Raw genomic sequence first — 17,888 nt, 5'->3', positions numbered from 1 at the left:
TTGCTATTTTACTTCTACATATGCTATTAGCCCCACTGCATTGCCATTGTTTTCATTTTAGTAGTCAATTACCTTTTAAAGAGATGTTTTTAAATGAAAAAAAAGAAAATAAACTAGCATTGCTTATATTTATTTACATATTTGCCATTCCTGGTCTTCCTCTTATATTTGTGTGGCTTCAGATCATATTTGTTCTTTCTGAAGAACTAGCTTTAGCATTACTTGTAGTACATGTCTGCTGGCAATGCGTTTTTTTCAGCTTTTCAAAAGCTAGAGTGTATATATTAACATCAGACACGGTAAGCTTTGGAAAAGGAGAATATTGCTAGGGAAAAAAAGGGACATTGTACAGTGTTAAGAAATCAGGCCAGGAGTGGTGGCTCACCCGTGTAATCCCAGCACTTCGGGAGGCCAAGGCGGGTGGATCACTTGGTCAGGAGATCGAGACCATCCTGGCCAAAATGGTGAAATCCCATCTCCACTAAAAAAAATACAAAAAATTAGCTGGGTGTGGTGGTGGGCACCTGTAGTCCCAGCTACTCGGGAGGCTGAGGCAGGAGAATGGCATGAACCCGGGAGGTGGAGCTTGTAGCGAGCCGAGATAGCGCCACTGCACTCCAGCCTGGGGGACAGAGTGAGACTCTGCCTCAAAAAAAAAAAAAAAAAATTCTTGGTTAATGGTTTTTTTCTTTTAGTATTTTAAACATATCTGTATTAGTCAAGGTTCCCTAGAGGGACCAAACTAATAGGATATAGAGAGAGATATATACACACACACATACATATGTATATGTATTAACCTACATGATCGCAAGGTCCCACAATAGGCTGTCTGCAAGCTTGAGGAGCAAGGAGAGCCAGTCTGAGTGTCTGAGTCTCAAAACTGAAGAACGTGGAGTCTGATGTTTGACAGCAGGAAGCGTCCAGCACAGGAGAAAGATGTAGGCTGGGAGGCTAGGCCAGTCTTGCCTTTTCATGTTTTTCTGCCTGCTTTATATTCGGTGAGAGCTGATTAGATGGTGCCCACCAGATTAAGGGTGGGTCTGCCTTCCCCAGCCCACTGACTCAAATGTTAATCTCCTTTGACAACATCCTCACAGACACACCCAGGATCAACACTTTGCATCCTTCAATCAGGTCGACACTCAGTATTAACCGTCACAATATCTTTCCATTTTCTTCTTCATTGCATGGTTTTTGATGAGAAAAGTTGTTATTCTTTCTTTGTTTCTGCATTTTTATGTAATGTGTCTTTTTTCTTGGACCAGTTTTAAGGGGTTTTTTCTTACATATATGATTATTACTTGTCAATTAAAAATAAAACAATTAAAAATATTTTTCTTTATCATTGGTTTTTAGCAATTGATTATGATGTGCCCTGTGTGATAGTTCATTATGTATATTTTGCTTGAATTTGTTAAGTTTCCTGAATCTGTAGGATTATAGGTTTTACCAAATTTTAAAAAATTATAGCGATTCTTCTTCTCATCTCTTTTGTGTTTTCTCTCTCTCTTTCTCTCTTTTTCTTCTTTTGAGACTCCACTTACACATATGTCAGATCCTTCTTTAGCCATCTTGGCTGGAAACTGAAGTCTTTCTCTTTTCCCGTCAATTACCTCAGAGACCATAACTCTTCCCTTTGGCTTTGTTGTTCTTGTAGCCTTCATCCGAGTTGGTTTTTCTGCCTGTCTGTTGAAAGAACACTGGCCTGGCATGCAGAACCTTCAGGTTCTAAGAATCCCAGCTATGCTGTTGTCTTTTGGGGTAATGTCTCTTTACCTGTCTATAAAATGAGAGTTTATCAAGGCATGTTCTGAGGTTTCTTCTTCTTTGTGATTCTGTTTTATAACATTCTTTTTAAAAAATATTTGTTTTTATTCACGGAAGTTTCTTTTGGTGGGGTCATTCCTTTAGTTAACTATTTGCTGTGGAGCACCTGCTGCAGGTCTGAGACAGCACAGGGCCCTGGGGCCACAGGGCCTCTCGCAGCCCCAGGGCAGCTGGGAGGTGGCCTGACATGGTCTGGAAGGAAGGAGAGGCTGTCCGGAGCCCGGCCTCCTGGGGGGTGGGGAGGGCGCTTTGGACACTGACACCCAAGCTCAGGTGGGAGGGAGGGTGTGAGAAGTGGGAGTCCCAGGCAGTGGACAGCAGGTACAGAGTCATCGAGATGAAGGTTCTTGGTGCATTTGCAGGACTAAGGGAAGGACCCTGCACCTGAGGCTCGGAGCAGCAGTTAGGAGGGGTTTCTTTGAAAATTGAAATTAAAGTGTAGGTTTCCTCTCTAGCAGTATAGATCAATGCAGTGTCTGGATTCTGACCAAGTTCAAATTCTGACTCTGCCACTCTCCGGGTAGCAATTTTCCTAACTTCTCTGAGCTTTTTTTTTTCTAATTTTTTTTTTGAGACAGAGTCTCACTCTTTCACCCAGGCTGGAATGCCGTGCTGTGATCATAGTTCACTACAGCCTTGACCTCCTGGGCTCAGATGATCCTCCCTCCTCAGCCTCCTGAGTAGCTGGGACCACGGGCACACACCATCACAACCACTAAGTTTTTATATTTTTCTTAGAGGCAAAATCTCGCTTTCTTCCCCACGCTGATCCCCAACTTCTGGGCCCAAGCGATCTTCCCATCTCAGCCTCCCAGAGTGCTGGGATTACAGGCATGAGCCACCTTACCTGGTCTGTTTTTTATTTTTTTTTAATGGGATTAATATGGTTTTTATCAAGATTTAACAAACTACTGCTACTACACAGAAAGCTCTTAGCACAGTTTCTTTATAGAAGTAACCAAGAAGGGTAAATTATTATTCATTATTTTATGGCTTATACATAGCTTTTATTTCCTTGTTGATAGTGTAGTTTTATATAGTTAATGTGGTAGGATCATTAATATTCTCCAGTAACATCTATTCTTTGGTAGAACTAATTGCTAAGTTTGTTAGTTGTCTGACTAAAGACAGTTTTTTGAAGAGTGTCTGGCTATTTTCTGTTACTTTAAAACACCATGTTCTCAACCCATAAAATACACAGTGGTCCTCAGAAGATCTTTTGAAACCCATGATCCTGTATGAAAAGTATTGAATGTATTAGACTATAGATATTTTCAGGTTCCAAAACTATCTGTTACCCCAAAGCTTGGGAACTACTGCTTTAAACTTAATGTTTTCAAGTCCATTCCAGCCTGGGCCTGCAGATGCTGTATAACTATCTGTGGGATCGAGGCTGCCTATTCCTTCAGGACTCTGAGGTGCTTGAAAATAGCTCATATGCAGTGACTCTGGTCATTGGGCTTGGCTATGACCCAGTGTGGACCTGTTCATCCAAGGCAGCTATTGTGCACAGAAATGGCATATTTGATTATGTCATACATATTTTTTCTGTAACTGTATAATTCTTTATTAACATTCTCTGAGTAGCTGTTATACAATGTAAATTTTTAATAAGCTCATATTGTTAGCCTAAAAGAATTAGTTGGGGGAAAATGTGGTTCATGTTCAAAGAAAAGTAAGTACTAGGCACAAACTTGTCATCTCTAGATTGAACCGTTTTCCATTACTGCCTTTGACTTTGGTTTTTCTACCTGCCTAGTAGCACTCCTCTACTTTTTCATACCAGTTTTCAGGGCGAGGGGTAGGAGGGATGCATTTCCACCTCTAGAGCAGGTGCCGATTAACCTTTCTAGAACTAACTATTAAGGCTGTTATTTTGCCAAAATTAGCCTCAGGGAAGTCCTCAGCAGCCTGTTTCTTTATGTTTATTTTCCTAGGTTAGCAATGGAAAGATTAGGTGGGGGAGTGGGAGAAGGGAGGGCTCTGCCAGGTGTGTTTCTCTTACCTGGGCACAAACTCTGCCAGGCTGTCTTTGAAATAGCAAGAGTCCTCTTGATAATTAGCTCTCAACTCCAGGCAGTTCCCCTCCTGCCTTGTCCTTTCAGTGATGGCCTCTTTTCTAGCAGGAATGGGAGGAGAAGATGACTGCTTAATAGAAAAAGTTGGCCATATCAGGGATTCTTAAAAAAAGATGGTTATATTTCTTTTTTTTTTTTTTTTTTTTTTTGAGATGAAGTTTTGCTCCATCACCCAGGCTAGGTATAGTGGCGTGATCTCGCCTCACTGCAACCTCTACCTCCCAGGTTCAAGCTATTCTCTGCCTCAGCCTCCCAGGTAGCTGGGATTACAGGCATGTGCCACCACACCTGGATAATTTTTGTATTTTAGTTGAGATGGAGATTCATCATGTTGGCCAGGCTGGTCTTGAATTCCTGGCCTTAAGTGATCCACCCGCCTCAGCCTCCCAAAGTGCTGGGATTGCAGGCGTGAACCACCGCACCTGGCCAAGATGGCTACATTTCTAAAACTTCTAATTTTAATCAAATAATGAATATTCATAGGCTGACCTGGTGATCTGAGCCAAGGCTTTGCCTTGCTTGGCACGTGGACCCTCTGCCTTCATCAATAGATCACACTCATAAGGCCTCATCTACATTTCCAGGTTCACTGTCTTACATGGAGTGAGAAGACTTATATGTCAGGCAATGCAAATGTAAGCCCTTGTCATTTTTTACAGTGTGTTTACAGTATTTTCTGCTTGTTTTATCTACTCCTAATTTGACAGCTGTATTTTATTAACTCATTTTTATTGAATCTTTCTGAAGAATTCAAACTAACATTCAGAAATAATAGCACAGGACCTGACTTTTAGTAAGCAGGTAACTCCTGTTGGGAATAGCTGTGCATGAGCCTCCTTCTGGATAGGGCAAAATGGGAGAGTGACTGAGGAAAAGTTGCCTGACTTCTTTAGGTATTGGTTTGCTTATCGGTAAAATGAGGATAAGAATCTTACTTGGTTGAGTTGGTGTGGGAACTGAATCACATGTGAAAGCTACTTCCCTGTCCCTGGCCTGTTATAAGAACTCAAAAAATGTAGCTATTATTTTTATTATCAATATCATCCCAACAACTCCCCTTACCACTGTTATTCCTAGAGAGTAGCCTCTTCGCTCTGAGTGTTCATTATGCCCTGGGGTTAGTCAGTGTGTTTTATGGAGTGGATGGAAAGATTAAGTTAATTCAGTGGTTGGTGGTGTTGGAGACCATTCTTGGTAAAATGCATAGTCTTAAAGTGAATTTACTCATTATGCGTTTAGTAATGTGCCAGGGCACATAGTAGGTGCTCATTAAACATATAATGAATAAATTTACTTTAAGACTGCATTTTACCAAGCCTATGTGCTAGGCTTGGAGAATCCAACAGTAACTGGACACAGTTTTGCCCTCAGGAGCGTTTATTGTGTAAGGACTTCTTGCAGATAAACAGTGAACTTCATGTTGCAGGAGGCTGGCACAGGTTGCCATCACCAGGGCACTTGAGGTGTGAGGAGAGTGAGAAGGCAAGCCATTCTGAAGAGGCTGCACCCTAGCTGAGACCTTAGGTCTAAATGGGAGAGAGTAGATAGGGAACAGATCTTCAGAATGCTGTGGGGGATGTGAAACATGGGAGTAAGTGAAGGGAGGTAAACAATGTCAAGGTCGGCCAGATCCTGCAGGTCTTCCCATGCGTGGTCCCACTTACTCCAGCATCCTGATGGCACAAGGGAGGGGTCTCATCCCACCCTCAAGATGAGAACACAGAAGTGTGGACAGGTGACGTGACGAACTCTGGCCACACAGCAGTGAGTAGTAGTTGTGGGATTCATCCCGTTCCAGGTGTGTTTGACTCCAGAGCCCATGAATTCAACTACCCACTGCACAAGAGGGAAAAGAGCAGGAGAGGAAGAGGGGCTGGGCATGGTGACTCATGGCTGTAATCCCAGCACTTTGGGAGGCCAAGGCAGGTGGATTACCTGAGGTCTGGAGTTCAAGACCAGCCTGGCCAACATGATGAAACCCTGTCTGTACTAAAAATACAAAAAATTAGCTGGGTGTGATGGCACATGCCTGTAATCCCAGCTACTCGGGGAGCCTGAGGCAGGAGAATTAGTTGAACCCGGGAGGCAGAGGTTGCAGTGAGCTGAGATTGGGCCACTGCACTCCAGCCTGTGCAGCAAAGTGAGACTCCGTCTCAGAGAAAAAAAAAAAAAAAAAGAAGAAGAGGAAGGATGATGATTGGCTCATTTTTGGCCAGAAGGAGTTGGAGGAACTTGTTGGATACCTGTGTGGAGAGGTGTGGTTGGGTGTTGTGGGGCCACAGATATGGATGGATGGGAATGTATGTCATGGCGTCTATGAGGCTACATGAGTACGTTTAGAACAGAACAGATGTGGAGTGGACTTTCTGTCAGAGTCTTGCTAACAAGGCCAAACAGATTTGTTTTTCCTTCAACTGCTTTAACCTGTTTGCACAGCCCTGCGTGGTGAGCAGGGCTTCTTAAACAGCAGGGCTTGCTTAGAGGTGAGCATCTGCTCCCTTGCTGAGTTCTTCAGTAGGGGAGTGGTTCCCTTCACTCATGCATTAGACAGACTGCACTAAAAGAAAGGCGTTCGGCTGTTCTTTGTTACTCTGGTACCTATTACTTTTCTTATGGGGTTCTTCAACTGACCATTTCATTTTGGCTGAATTCTCAACGTTGCAATTCTTAGAGACTTCAGCTGTGAAGGCAGAACGCATGCCACAAGGCCATGTCTTTGCCCAAGTGTGACTTGTCACAGTTGATACACACTTTTGAGTGTGGGTTCCCCCCACTCCACTCTTCCTTTTTAGATGGATTTGAAGACTATGGTCCAGATTGTGACAACATGAGAGTAACAGCCTTCTTGGACATTCCAGGCCAGGATAACCTGCCTCCACTCACTCGCCTGGAGAAGTATGCTTTCAGTGAGAACACCTTCAATCGGTAAGCCCAACCAGGCCTGTGTATGTTGACAACTCTCTGTTGTGTGCTTTAAGCTGACACTTGGGGCCACTTCTCTGTGACAGCTTCGAGGAGACTTCATGAATGATGAGGTAGGTTGGATACAGATTGTCACCAGGATGCTGGGCTTCTATCTGAATGGTACCATCTTACTAGGCTTTTGCATTATTGTTGCTATTGTTTTGCTGAACACCTGGTAAGCCAGGAAGGAGATGGTGATGAATTTCATGGTGTTTAAGGGATTAGGATTGCTCACTGGGTTTCTTTCACATACGCAGTACTCAGAAAAGTCATGCATTCCTTAATTGAGAAGCACCAAGAAGCATCAGTTGGAAGCATTGTCTGCCCGCTTTGTTTTTTGACTGCACTGTACATCAGGGACTTCGGTGGCAATGTGTCATGCCACGCTCTGTTGTCACTGTGTGCGGTGTTGGCAGGGTTCGACTCCAGGCCCACATTGGCTCAGCAGATGACCTTGATTCTTAATATCTTGAAGAAAGCAGAAACTAAGGCTTCCCTTTCCATTTATGTGCTACCCAAACTTCTGTGAATCTGAAAGCATTCTCCCCTCCTTTCTCAGCAGAAAGTCTCTCTCCTCCTGTTCTGCCCTTTGACGGGCCCTCCGTCCCTGATCCCTCACCCCCCTCAGGTTTGCCTTCTGTCGTCTGTGTCTCCTGGTCTGTTACAGGTGCCTTTTCACCCCACTTGCAACCCTGGCTTGTCTTGTTCTAAACTATCCTCTGAGGTTTCTTCCCCAGGTAGTCCCTAACTACACCACTTGCCAAGAATTGATGGTACTCACCTAGCCTCTTTCCTTACCTTCACTGGCTCTTACTTTTAAAAATTACATTCTGGCCGGGTGAGGTGGCTCAATCCTGTAACCCCAGCACTTTGGGAGGCAGGAGCGGACGGATCACGAGGTCAGGAGATCGAGACCATCCTGGCTAACACGGTGAAACCCTGTCTCTACTAAAAGTACAAAAAATTAGCCAGGTGCGGTAGCAGGCGCCTGTAGTCCCAGCTACTCGGGAGGCTGAGGCAGGAGAATGACGTGAACCTGGGAGGCGGAGCTTGCAGTGAGCCGAGATCGTGCCACTGCACTCCAGCTTTGGTGACAGAGCAAGACTGGGTCTCAAAAAAAAAAAAAAAAAAAAAATTCTATAAAAAAAAGAAAACGAAAAAATAAAAATTACATTCTATGCCAAGTATAAGCTAAGCCTATATTTGAAAGCTCACAAGGATGTTGTGAGAAAGCTCACAAGGATGCTCATAGAAAGCTCACAAGGATGTTGCTGGATGGATCCATTTAATATTGCAGGATGAGTCCGTCGTTATTCTCCTTTGATGCTAGGGAGTGGTGATACCCTGAATGATGTCTTTTTTCTTTTTTTTGTCTTTCAAGTTTTGGCACCTAGCTATCACCAAATAATGTAATTTAATTTTATTGTTTCTGGACTTTATGTGAAATCATACAGGATACGTTACTTTTATGGATTTCGCATATATTAATATTTTGAATTTGTTCTTTTCATAATAGGGTTCTTGAATATACTGACATTTATCCATCTACTATTGTTAAAGAACTGAAAGCATTTTGACTATTACAGTTTTGCATCTACTATTGTTAAAGAACTGAAAGCATTTTGACTATTACAGTCTTGTAGATGTATCTGGGGACACACAAGTATGCATTTCTGTAGGATACGTACCCAGAAAAGAAATACTACGTGATGGTGTATGCTTATCTTCTGCTTGAATAGATAACGCCAGTTTTCCAAAGTGGTTGTATCAGTTTATACTCCTACTTTTGCCCTACTTTTTTTTTTTTTTTTTTTTTTGAGACGGAGTCTTGCTCCATTGCTCAGGCTGGAGTGCAGTGGTGTGATCTTGGCTCTGCAACCTCTGCCTCCTGGGTTCAAGCAATTCTCCCGCCTTGGCCTCTCAAGTAGCTGGGACTTCAGGTGTATACTACCATGCCTGGCTAAGTTTTGTATTTTTAGTAGAGACAGGGTTTCACCATATTGGCCAGGCTGGTCTCAAACTCCTGACTTCAGGTGATCCACCTGCCTCGGCTTCCTAAAGTGCTGGGATTACAGGTGTGAGCCACTATGCTCGGCCTTACCTTTGCCCTTCATTTTATCTGCCAACTGGTATTGTCAGATTTTTGTATGTTAGCCAATCTGGTAGTTTGGAAGTGTATATAACGATATCACTTTGTGATTTAAATTTTTATTTTCCTTACTATGTGTTTAAACACTTTTTCATGTTCCTTGAACATCTGTATTTCTTTTTTGTGAAGTGCCTGTTCAAATCTTTGGTTGAATTGGTAGGGAGAGGATGGATTGTTTGTCTTTTTATTATTGATTTGTAGGAGTTCTGTGTATATTCTAGATTTCAAACCTTTATTAATTATGTATGATAAACATCTTCAACTGGTGGCTTGTGTTTAAACTCTCTTTATGGTGTTCTTTTGGTGACCAGAAGCTATTCATTTTTCTTTTTATTGATTGATTGATCGATTGATTGAGACTTTGGGTAACAAGGTCACAAGTCTTGTTCTGTTACCCAGCTAAAGTGCAGTGGTGTAATCATAGCTGGAGTCTCAAACTCCTGGACTCAAGAGATCCTCCTGCTTCAGCCTCCTGAGTAGCTTCCATGACAGGAGCATGCCCAGCTACTTTATTTTGCATAGAGACAGGGTCTCACTATGTTGCCTAGGCTGGTTTCAAAGTCCTGGCCTTGATGGTGTGAGCGCTGCACCAGGCACACAAGCTATTGACTTTAATGTGGTTAAATTTATTGGCATTATCCTTAATAGTGCATTTGGAAGCTTTTTTTCCTCTATTTCTTTATATTGCTTTAAAGCCTTTATTTTTTTCTGTGAAATAGATATACTATAGTTCTGCAATCTGCCTGAACTTAATTTTTCTTTATCATATGAAAAATGGCTCCAGCTTCATTTTCCTAACTGTCACAATGTCATTTATCAAAAGTATGTTCTTTTCCCACCGCGCTGGAGTGCCACCTCTGTTACAGTCCAGCCTCTGTTTACAGTCTTTGTCTGGACTCTCCCCTCTCTTCCAGTGGTCCCCTCAGCCAATACCACCACTATAGATTTATAGTGAGTCTTGATATTTGATAGAGCAAGTCTTCTCATCTTGTTTTTCTTCTTTGGCATGACTTGTTATTCTTGTTCCTTTGTATTCTCATGTAAATTTAAAATCCAGCTCACCAGATTCTAACAAAATGAAACAAAGCAGAACATCTATTAGGATTTTGATTGGGTTTGCTTTGAATCTGTAGGTCAGTTTGGAGAGTATTGCCCGTTTTACAATGTATAGACTTCCAATCCATAAACATGGTACATCTTTTCATTTATTTAGGTTTTCTTTAGTTTCTCAGTAGAGTCTGATCATTTTCTCTGCAGAGGTTTTGTGCTTTTTTTGGTTGTATATTTTAAAGGAAATTTGAGGCATCATATTTTATCCAATTAAGGACTTAGAACAAATCTAACTAATATCATTATCACACTTAACAAAATTAACAACAGTGCTTTCTAGTTTACCACTCTATGTCCAGTTTTCCTATCTTAAAAAATACCTTTTTATGGTTGATTTGTTTGAATCATGATCCAAATAAAGTCACATTTCATCAGGTAGATGTGTCTGTTAAGTCTCTTTTTGTTTACAGGTTTTTTTCCTTTTGGTCTTAAACGCTTTTTAATCTCGAATGGTTCTCTCTCATCTTTCTCCGTATCATTTATTTGTTGAAGTGGCCATTAGCTTAGAGAATTTTCCACATTTTGTATTTGGTGGTCATTATTTTCATGGTATCATTTTCCCTGTCTTTTCTGTAAACGGAAAATTACATTTGGAGAATTTATTATATTCTGCTTCAATTTTTTTTAAAGCAATACTTCATATGTTGTTTTGTGAAGTTCTTATTACAAAACACCAGGAAACAATGTCTAGTTGTCACACTTTTAGAGATTTCATATTGAGCAGTGGGCTCAGGTGTTTTATTCTTTCATTATAAAATTCCTCACCAGTCTTTCTTCTGATGATTTCAGGGTTCACAAATAATCATTGCTTAAATCTGTTATTTCATTCTGTGTTGGAAAATGACAATTTTTTTTTTATTGTCTGCGACATCTGTTGTGTCCCCATTTCCATCCTGTTATTTGTTATTTGTGCCTTCTCTCTTTCTTTTTTCCCCCTAGATAATTCTTACCAGAAGGTTATGAATTTCATTAGTTATTTCAAAGACTCAGGTTTTGGCTTTGTTTCTGTTGTATGTTTGTTTTCTATAATAGTTCAGTAATATCTGCTCTAATTTGTATTATTTTTTCCTTGGCTTTTTTTTTTTTCACTTTTGGATTTAATTGCTGTTCTTTTCTTCAAGAATATTTAGTTCAGTTTTTTTTTTTTTTTTGGCTTTTCTTTTGTAACATCTGCATTTTATATTGTACACTTTCCTCTTAAGTACTATGTTACCTCAAGTTTTGATATATAACATTTTTGTTATTTCTCAGCACAAGTATTTTTAATGTTAATGATTTCTCCTTTGATCATTTAGTTATTCAGAAGTGTGTTGTTTTATTTCCAGATATTTGAGGATTTTGCAGATATCTTTCTGTTATTGATTCCTAGTTTAATTATTTTGTGGTCAGAGAACATACTTTGTATTTTTTCTCTTTTTTTTTTCTGAGACAGAGTCTTGCTCTGTTGCCCAGGCTGGAGTGCAGTGGTGCGATCTCAGCTCACTGCAAGCTCCGCCTCCTGGGTTCACACCATTCTCCTGCCTCAGCCTCCCGAGTAGCTGGGACTACAGGCGCCTGCCACCTCGCCCGGCTAGTTTTTTGTATTTTTAGTAGAGACAGGATTTCACCATTTTGGCCAGGATGGTCTTGATCTCCTGACCTCGTGATCCACCCGCCTCGGCCACCCAAAGTGCTGGGATTACAGGCGTGAGCCACAGTGCCCGGCTTTATGGATTTTTGTAGGGATTACAGTATACTTCTTTTATTCATCATGACATATGTTCAAAATGATACCACTTTGCATGCTGTAGAGTTTGGAGATGTTGCATAAAAGCCTCACAACGGTGTTCTTCCACCTCTGCCCCTCTGTCTTTTGTGCTGTTATTTTCCTACACTTCTACACAATTCATAAATTTCAGAATAACTTTTTAATATCTTTGCTTTATATAGCAACTATCTTAAAGCAATTACAAATAAGAAAAATATTTTTAAATATTTACCATCTTTTTTTTTTTTTTTTTTTACCATTTTTGATGTTTTTTGTTTCTTTTTGTAAAATGCTCATTGCCATCAGGTATCCTTTTGCCTCAAGAACTTCCATTAACGATTTTTGTTTTGTACAAGACTGTTGTCAGTGAATTATCTCAGCTTTTGTTTGTCTGAAAAAGCGTTTCATTTCCATTCTTTCTTTAATAGGTTTTATTTTTGGCGGCATTTTAGATTTATAGAAAAGTCGAATGGGAAATACAGGAAGTTCCCGCATTCCATAGCTGCCCAGTGTGTCCCGAGTTTCCTCTAGATCTTCCATGCTGTTCATGCTTATCTTAAAGTCCTCGCCTCATCCTTCCGACATCCCAGGTCTCTGCCTAACTTCTCAGCCTCACACTCCTCATCTCTCTGGCTAGTCCCTCTGTATTCTTCTGTGTTTTTGTCGTATCCTGTGGGCACTCTCTGTGGGTCCTGTCCCTACTGGTCTTCATAATTTTCTTGTTTACTTCCAGGCCTAGACTGTAAAGCTCCTAAGAGCAGGGCCTGGACCTTGCTTATTCTGGTATCACAGGCTTCTTGCATTGAGTCTAAAGTTGGTTGGGCTTAACACATGATTATAACTGAGTGATGGAGTGAGGGAAAGAATGAACAAAGACACAGAGGGCTACTTCCGTGGTTGGATTTCCAGGGAACATTGGTTACAACTGCCACGTAAAATTAAGCCATCCTCTTTTTTTTTGTTTTTGCGGTAGAGTCTTGCTCTGTCACCCAGGCTGGAGTGCAGTGTTACAATCTCAGCTCACTGCAACCTCTGCTTCCCGGGTTCAAGTGATTCTCTTGCCTCAGCCTCCTGAGTAGCTGGGATTACAGGCACACGTCACCATGGCTGATTTTTGTATTTTTAGTAGAGATGGGGTTTCGCCTTGTTGGTCAGGCTGGTCTTGAACTCTAGACCTCAAGTGATCTGCCTGCCTTGGCCTCCCCAGCCATCCTCTTTATATTTAAAAAAAATTTCACAAACATAATATATGCCCATTGAAATATTTAACAACTTCAGGAATTTAAATAGAGTTTCCCTCCCTCCCCGACTACAACCTTGGGAAGAGCTGTGAAGTTTGGTGAGTACCCTTCTAGATTGTTTCCTCAATAAGTGTATGTACATATGAATGTGTTTATGTGTACATGTATTGCACATGTATACCTAAACGTAACTTGTATTAAGAAATGGGCTTGACTGGGCATGGTGGCTCATGCTTGTACTCCCAGCACTTTGGGAGGCCGAGGCAGGCAGATCACGAGGTTCAGAGATCGAGACCATCCTGGCCAACATAGTGAAACCCAGTCTCTACTAAAAATACAAAAATTAGTTGAGCGTAGTGGCATGTGCCTGTAGTCCCAACTACTCAGGAGGCTGAGGCAGGAACCCAAGAGGCAGAGGTTGTAGTAAGCGGAGATCGCACCACTGCACTCCAGCCTGGGGACAGAGGGAGACTCCGTCTCAAAAAAAAAAAAAAAAAAGAAAAAAAAGAAATGGGCTCCTACCATATGCAAAAATTTTCACCTTTTTCCATTTAATGTATCATGGATATCTTTCTAACTTACTACATATCTAGAGGTACTAAGACCATACAAATAGTTGCATGGCATGCCAGGGTATAGATAGATCATAATTTATTTAATTTCTCTCTATTCATTTGTTGTTGGCAGCTCCTTGTCTTGTAATCTAGTGACTGGCACTGTAGAGGGCTTATGGTGTGCCACTACCCAGCTTTGTGCTTGCTACATGTCATGTCGCTGAGTCCCCCTGCACTCTTCTGAGTCAGGCAGAGTTTCTCTCTCCAGAGGGCCACTTTCTTCTTTCATCTTATTAACAAAGCTAACAAACAAGTGAGAAGTATTGAGGCCGAGGCTTCAGGACTCTGCTCATCCACTGTGGGCTCTCCAGGTCGTTGCAGAGCGGCCAGGTTTTCCAAAATGGTGGTTCCAAAGCCCCAATTTGTTTGAGTCTTTACCTCTCTCCTGTTTGGTTGTGGAGTTGTCTCTGCTTCAGGGGTCCTCTCTTACCCATTTCGTCGCTTTCTTTAAGAGGGCAGATCCCTTGTGACCACTTAAGGTTGGATGTAGATTTGCCTCTCTGTTCTGTGACCCTAGAAGCAGATTGGGGATCTTAGTTGCTTGATTTCCCAAGGGAAGCTGAATGAATGTGGTCTAGTGAAATGTAATTAGTGACTTTCTCTGCAGTGCCTATTTTGACTTTCCCAAACCTCTTGACTGCCAGATCTTGATCTTTCATCCCAAGGGTGGTATAAATCTCCCTGGGTACAGGCTTGAGTTGATGGATTTCTTCCTATAGTATACGGGGCCAAAGGACTGCCCCTTTGAATTCCGTATTTCTATCCTTTTTTCCCTGCAAGTCAGGGTGGGTTTTCAGCTTCAGTGAATTCTTCTGATGCATGCTTGGCCAGAAATGACTTTCATTGTTCCTGGGTGGTCTGTTGCTCAGAGGAGTGGACAGAAGCACTCAGGGGCCCCTTTCTACTGGATCAGAGAAAGATTCAGGAGCTGCAGTTCCTCTACTTGTACGGGAGGCCTCCAGATCACCCCAGGCCACTGCTGAGGGCCCTCACTTTTTCCCTCATCAGTGTCTTTGTTTAAAGAGCTTTTATTGAGGCATATTTTACATGCAATAAACTTCACCCACTTTAATAGTTCACTTGGATGAATGTGGTAAATGTATACAGTAATCCAGCCATTGTCACAATGGAGTTCAAAAGTTTGTCACCTGACAAGTACCCTTATTTGCCCCTTGGCTGTCTGGCAGTCCCTCCCTCCCTGACCACCATAGGCCCAGGCAACCACTGACCCTGTTTCTGATGTTTTCAAAATATTTTGCCTTTTCTAGAATTTCATATAAATTCAGTCATATGGGATGCACTCTTACATGTCTGGCTTCTCTTCCTTAGCAAAATGCATTAGAAATTCATCCCTGTTGTTATCAATAGTTCATTCCTTTTTATTGCTGCTGAGTATGTACAGATACTCTGTTTTGTATCGCATTCACCAGTTCTGGGAACACTGGAGTTTTCCATTTCGTGACTGTTATAAATAATGCTTATATGAATATTTGCATTCAACTTTGTGTGGACATAGGTTTTCATTTCATATGGGTACATGCCTAAGAGTGAAATTGTTGGGTTGACTGGTATGTTTAGCTTTTGGAGGAATTGCCACACTGTTTTCCAAATTACCTGTACAATTTTGCATTTCTACCAACGTCTGTGGATTCCTATTTCATGTTTTGCCAGCACTTGGTATTGTCATTATAATTTTAGTTCTTCTAGTAGTTGTAGTGTTACCTCATTGTAGCTTCTGCATTTTTGGCCTTGTGTTTTGTTTTGTCTTTAAGCTTTTGATTTTGAAATAATTTTAGGTTTATAGGAGTGTTGCAGAGACAGTACTGAGGGTTCCCTTATACACTTTGCCCAACTTCTAATGCAGTGGTTTTCAATTATGGGTAATTCTGCCCCCAAAGGATCTTATACAATGTCTAGATATATTTTTGGTTGTCACATCTTGGGGCACAGAGGGTGCTACTGGTGGGTAGAAGCCAGGGATGCTACTAAACATCCTGCAGTGCACCAGACAGCCCCTCCCCCCACCAACAAAGACTGACCTATTCCAAAGTATCAGTAATGCTGAGGTCAGGAAACTGCTCTCATGTTTACGGCTTAAATAAGCATGTTACATTGATCAAAACTAAGAAAGTAACATTGGCATATAGTTGCCATATCTCCTGAGGCTCCTCCATCTGTGACGGTTTCTTGTTCTATCCTTGTCTTTCAGGATCTTGACAGGTTTTTCGTTTTTTTTTTTTTTTTTTTGAGACGGAGTCTTGCTTTGTCACCCAGGCTAGAGTGCAGTGGTCGGATCTCAGCTTACTGCAAGCTCCGCCTCCCAGGTCACGCCATTCTCCTGGCTCAGCCTCCCGCGTAGCTGGGACTACAGGCGCCCGCCACCTCGCCCGGCTAGTTTTTTGTATGTTTTAGTAGAGACGGCGTTTCACCATGTTAGCCAGGATGGTCTCGATCTCCTGACCTCGTGATCCGCCCGTCTCGGCCTCCCAAAGTGCTGGGATTACAGGCTTGAGCCACCGCGCCCGGCCTTTTCGTTTTGTTTTGTTTTTTGTTTTGTTTTGTTTTTGAGATGGAGTCTCACTCTGTCGCCCAGGCTGGAGTGCAGTGGCGGAATCTTGGCTCACTGCAAGCTCTGCCTCCTGGATTCCCGCCATTCTCCTGCCTCAGCCTCCCAAGTAGCTGGGACTACAAGCGCCCGCCACCACGCCCGGCTAATTTTTTGTATTTTTAGTAGAGACGGAGTTTCACCATGTTAGCCAGTACACTCTCCATCTCCTGACCTCGTGATCTGCCTGCCTCGACCTCCCAAAGTGCTGGGATTATAGGCGTGAGCCACCACGCCTGGCCTGTTTTGTTTTGTTTTGTTTTTGTGACAGGGTCTCGCTCTGTCACCCAGGCTGGAATGCAGTGGTGCGATCTCAGCTCCCTGCAACTTCTGTCTTCTGGGTTCAAGTGATCCTCCCACCTCACCCTCCTGAGTATCTGGGACTACAGGTGCGTGCTACTATGCCTGGCTAAGGTTTGTATTTTTTGTAGAGATGGGATTTCACCATGTTGCCTAGGCTGGTCTCGAACTCATGGATTCAAGCAATCTGCCTGCCTTGGCCTCCCAAAGTGCTGGGATCACAGGTGTTAGCCTCTGTGCCTGGCTGACTTGTAGTTTTCTGAAGACTTGTGATGTTGAGAATTTTTTCTTGTATTTCTTGGCTGTCTGTACATTTTGTTTTGTGAAGTTGTTAAAATCTTTTGCTTTTTAAAAGAATAAAACAACTTTATTGAGATTTAGTTTATGTGTCATCCGTTTCACCACTTTAAAGCGTACAAGTTGATGATTTGTAGTATATTCACAGAGTTGTGCAACATTGCCACAATGAATTTTAAAACATTTTTGTCACCTCAGTAAGAAACGTGGTTCCCATTAGCAACCACTACCCATTCCTCTCCAATCTCCCAGCCCTAGGCAACCACTCATCTACTTTGTGTCTTTATTGATTTGCCTATTCCAGGCATTTTATAGAAATGTAATCATACAGTGTGTCGTCTTTTGTTACTGACTTGGTTCACTTAGCATGCTGTTTTCAGTATTCATCCATGTTTCACTTGAGCCCAGGAGTTCAAGGCTACAGCGAGCTATGATCATGCCACTGCATTCTAGCCTGGGTGACAAGAGTGAGACCCTGGGTTTCAAAAAAAAAAAAAAAAAAAAGCCACATCAGTATCCTCGTTCCTTTAATAATGTTCCATTGAATGGATACATAGTATTTTGATTATTCACTCATCAGTTGACAGATACTTAGGTTGTTTCCATCTTTTGGTTATTAGTATTAATGTGCTGAGCTCATTTATGAACACATGTTCTTTTAATTGGGCTGTTTGTCTGCTTATTACTGAGTTATAAGAGTACAAGGATTGCCGGGCATGGTGGCTCAGGCTTGTAATCCCAGCACTTTGGGAGGCCGGGGCGGGCAGATCACGAGGTCAGGAGATCGAGACCATCCTGGCTGACACGGTGAAACCCCATCTCTACTAAAAATACAAAAAGTTAGCCCGATGTGGTGGTGGGTGCCTGTAGTCCCAGCTACTCGGGAGGCTGAGGCAGGAGAATGGTGTGAACTTGGGAGGCGGAGCTTGCAGTGAGCCAAGATCACGCCACTG

At 42.1% G+C, this 17,888-nt stretch overlaps 1 protein-coding gene across 24 annotated transcripts in view; it reads left to right on the top strand.

The window, feature by feature from the left end:
• The window catches only part of LOC102139221 (serine/threonine-protein phosphatase 4 regulatory subunit 1-like), an 86,539-nt gene that overhangs the window by 24,237 nt on the left and 44,414 nt on the right, over positions 1-17,888 (top strand). For 15 of the 24 annotated variants that reach the window (XR_012419573.1, XR_012419576.1, XR_012419572.1 and 12 more), the window contains exon 3: positions 6,701-6,833. The exons of the other annotated variants lie outside the window; for them this stretch is intronic. Coding sequence is in view for 7 of the 15 variants with exons in the window: in XM_005569435.4 (XP_005569492.3) it covers positions 6,701-6,833 (133 nt within the window). In the remaining 8 variants the exon portion in view is untranslated. The remainder of the gene's footprint in view (positions 1-6,700; positions 6,834-17,888) is intronic. 24 annotated transcript variants of the gene reach the window in all.

This window comes from Macaca fascicularis, chromosome 10 (genome assembly GCF_037993035.2).
Source record: "Macaca fascicularis isolate 582-1 chromosome 10, T2T-MFA8v1.1".
NCBI classification, from domain to species: Eukaryota; Metazoa; Chordata; class Mammalia; order Primates; family Cercopithecidae; genus Macaca; species Macaca fascicularis.
The sequence above is the reverse complement of the archived record's forward strand: the minus strand, read 5'-3'. Positions and strand labels throughout refer to the sequence as shown.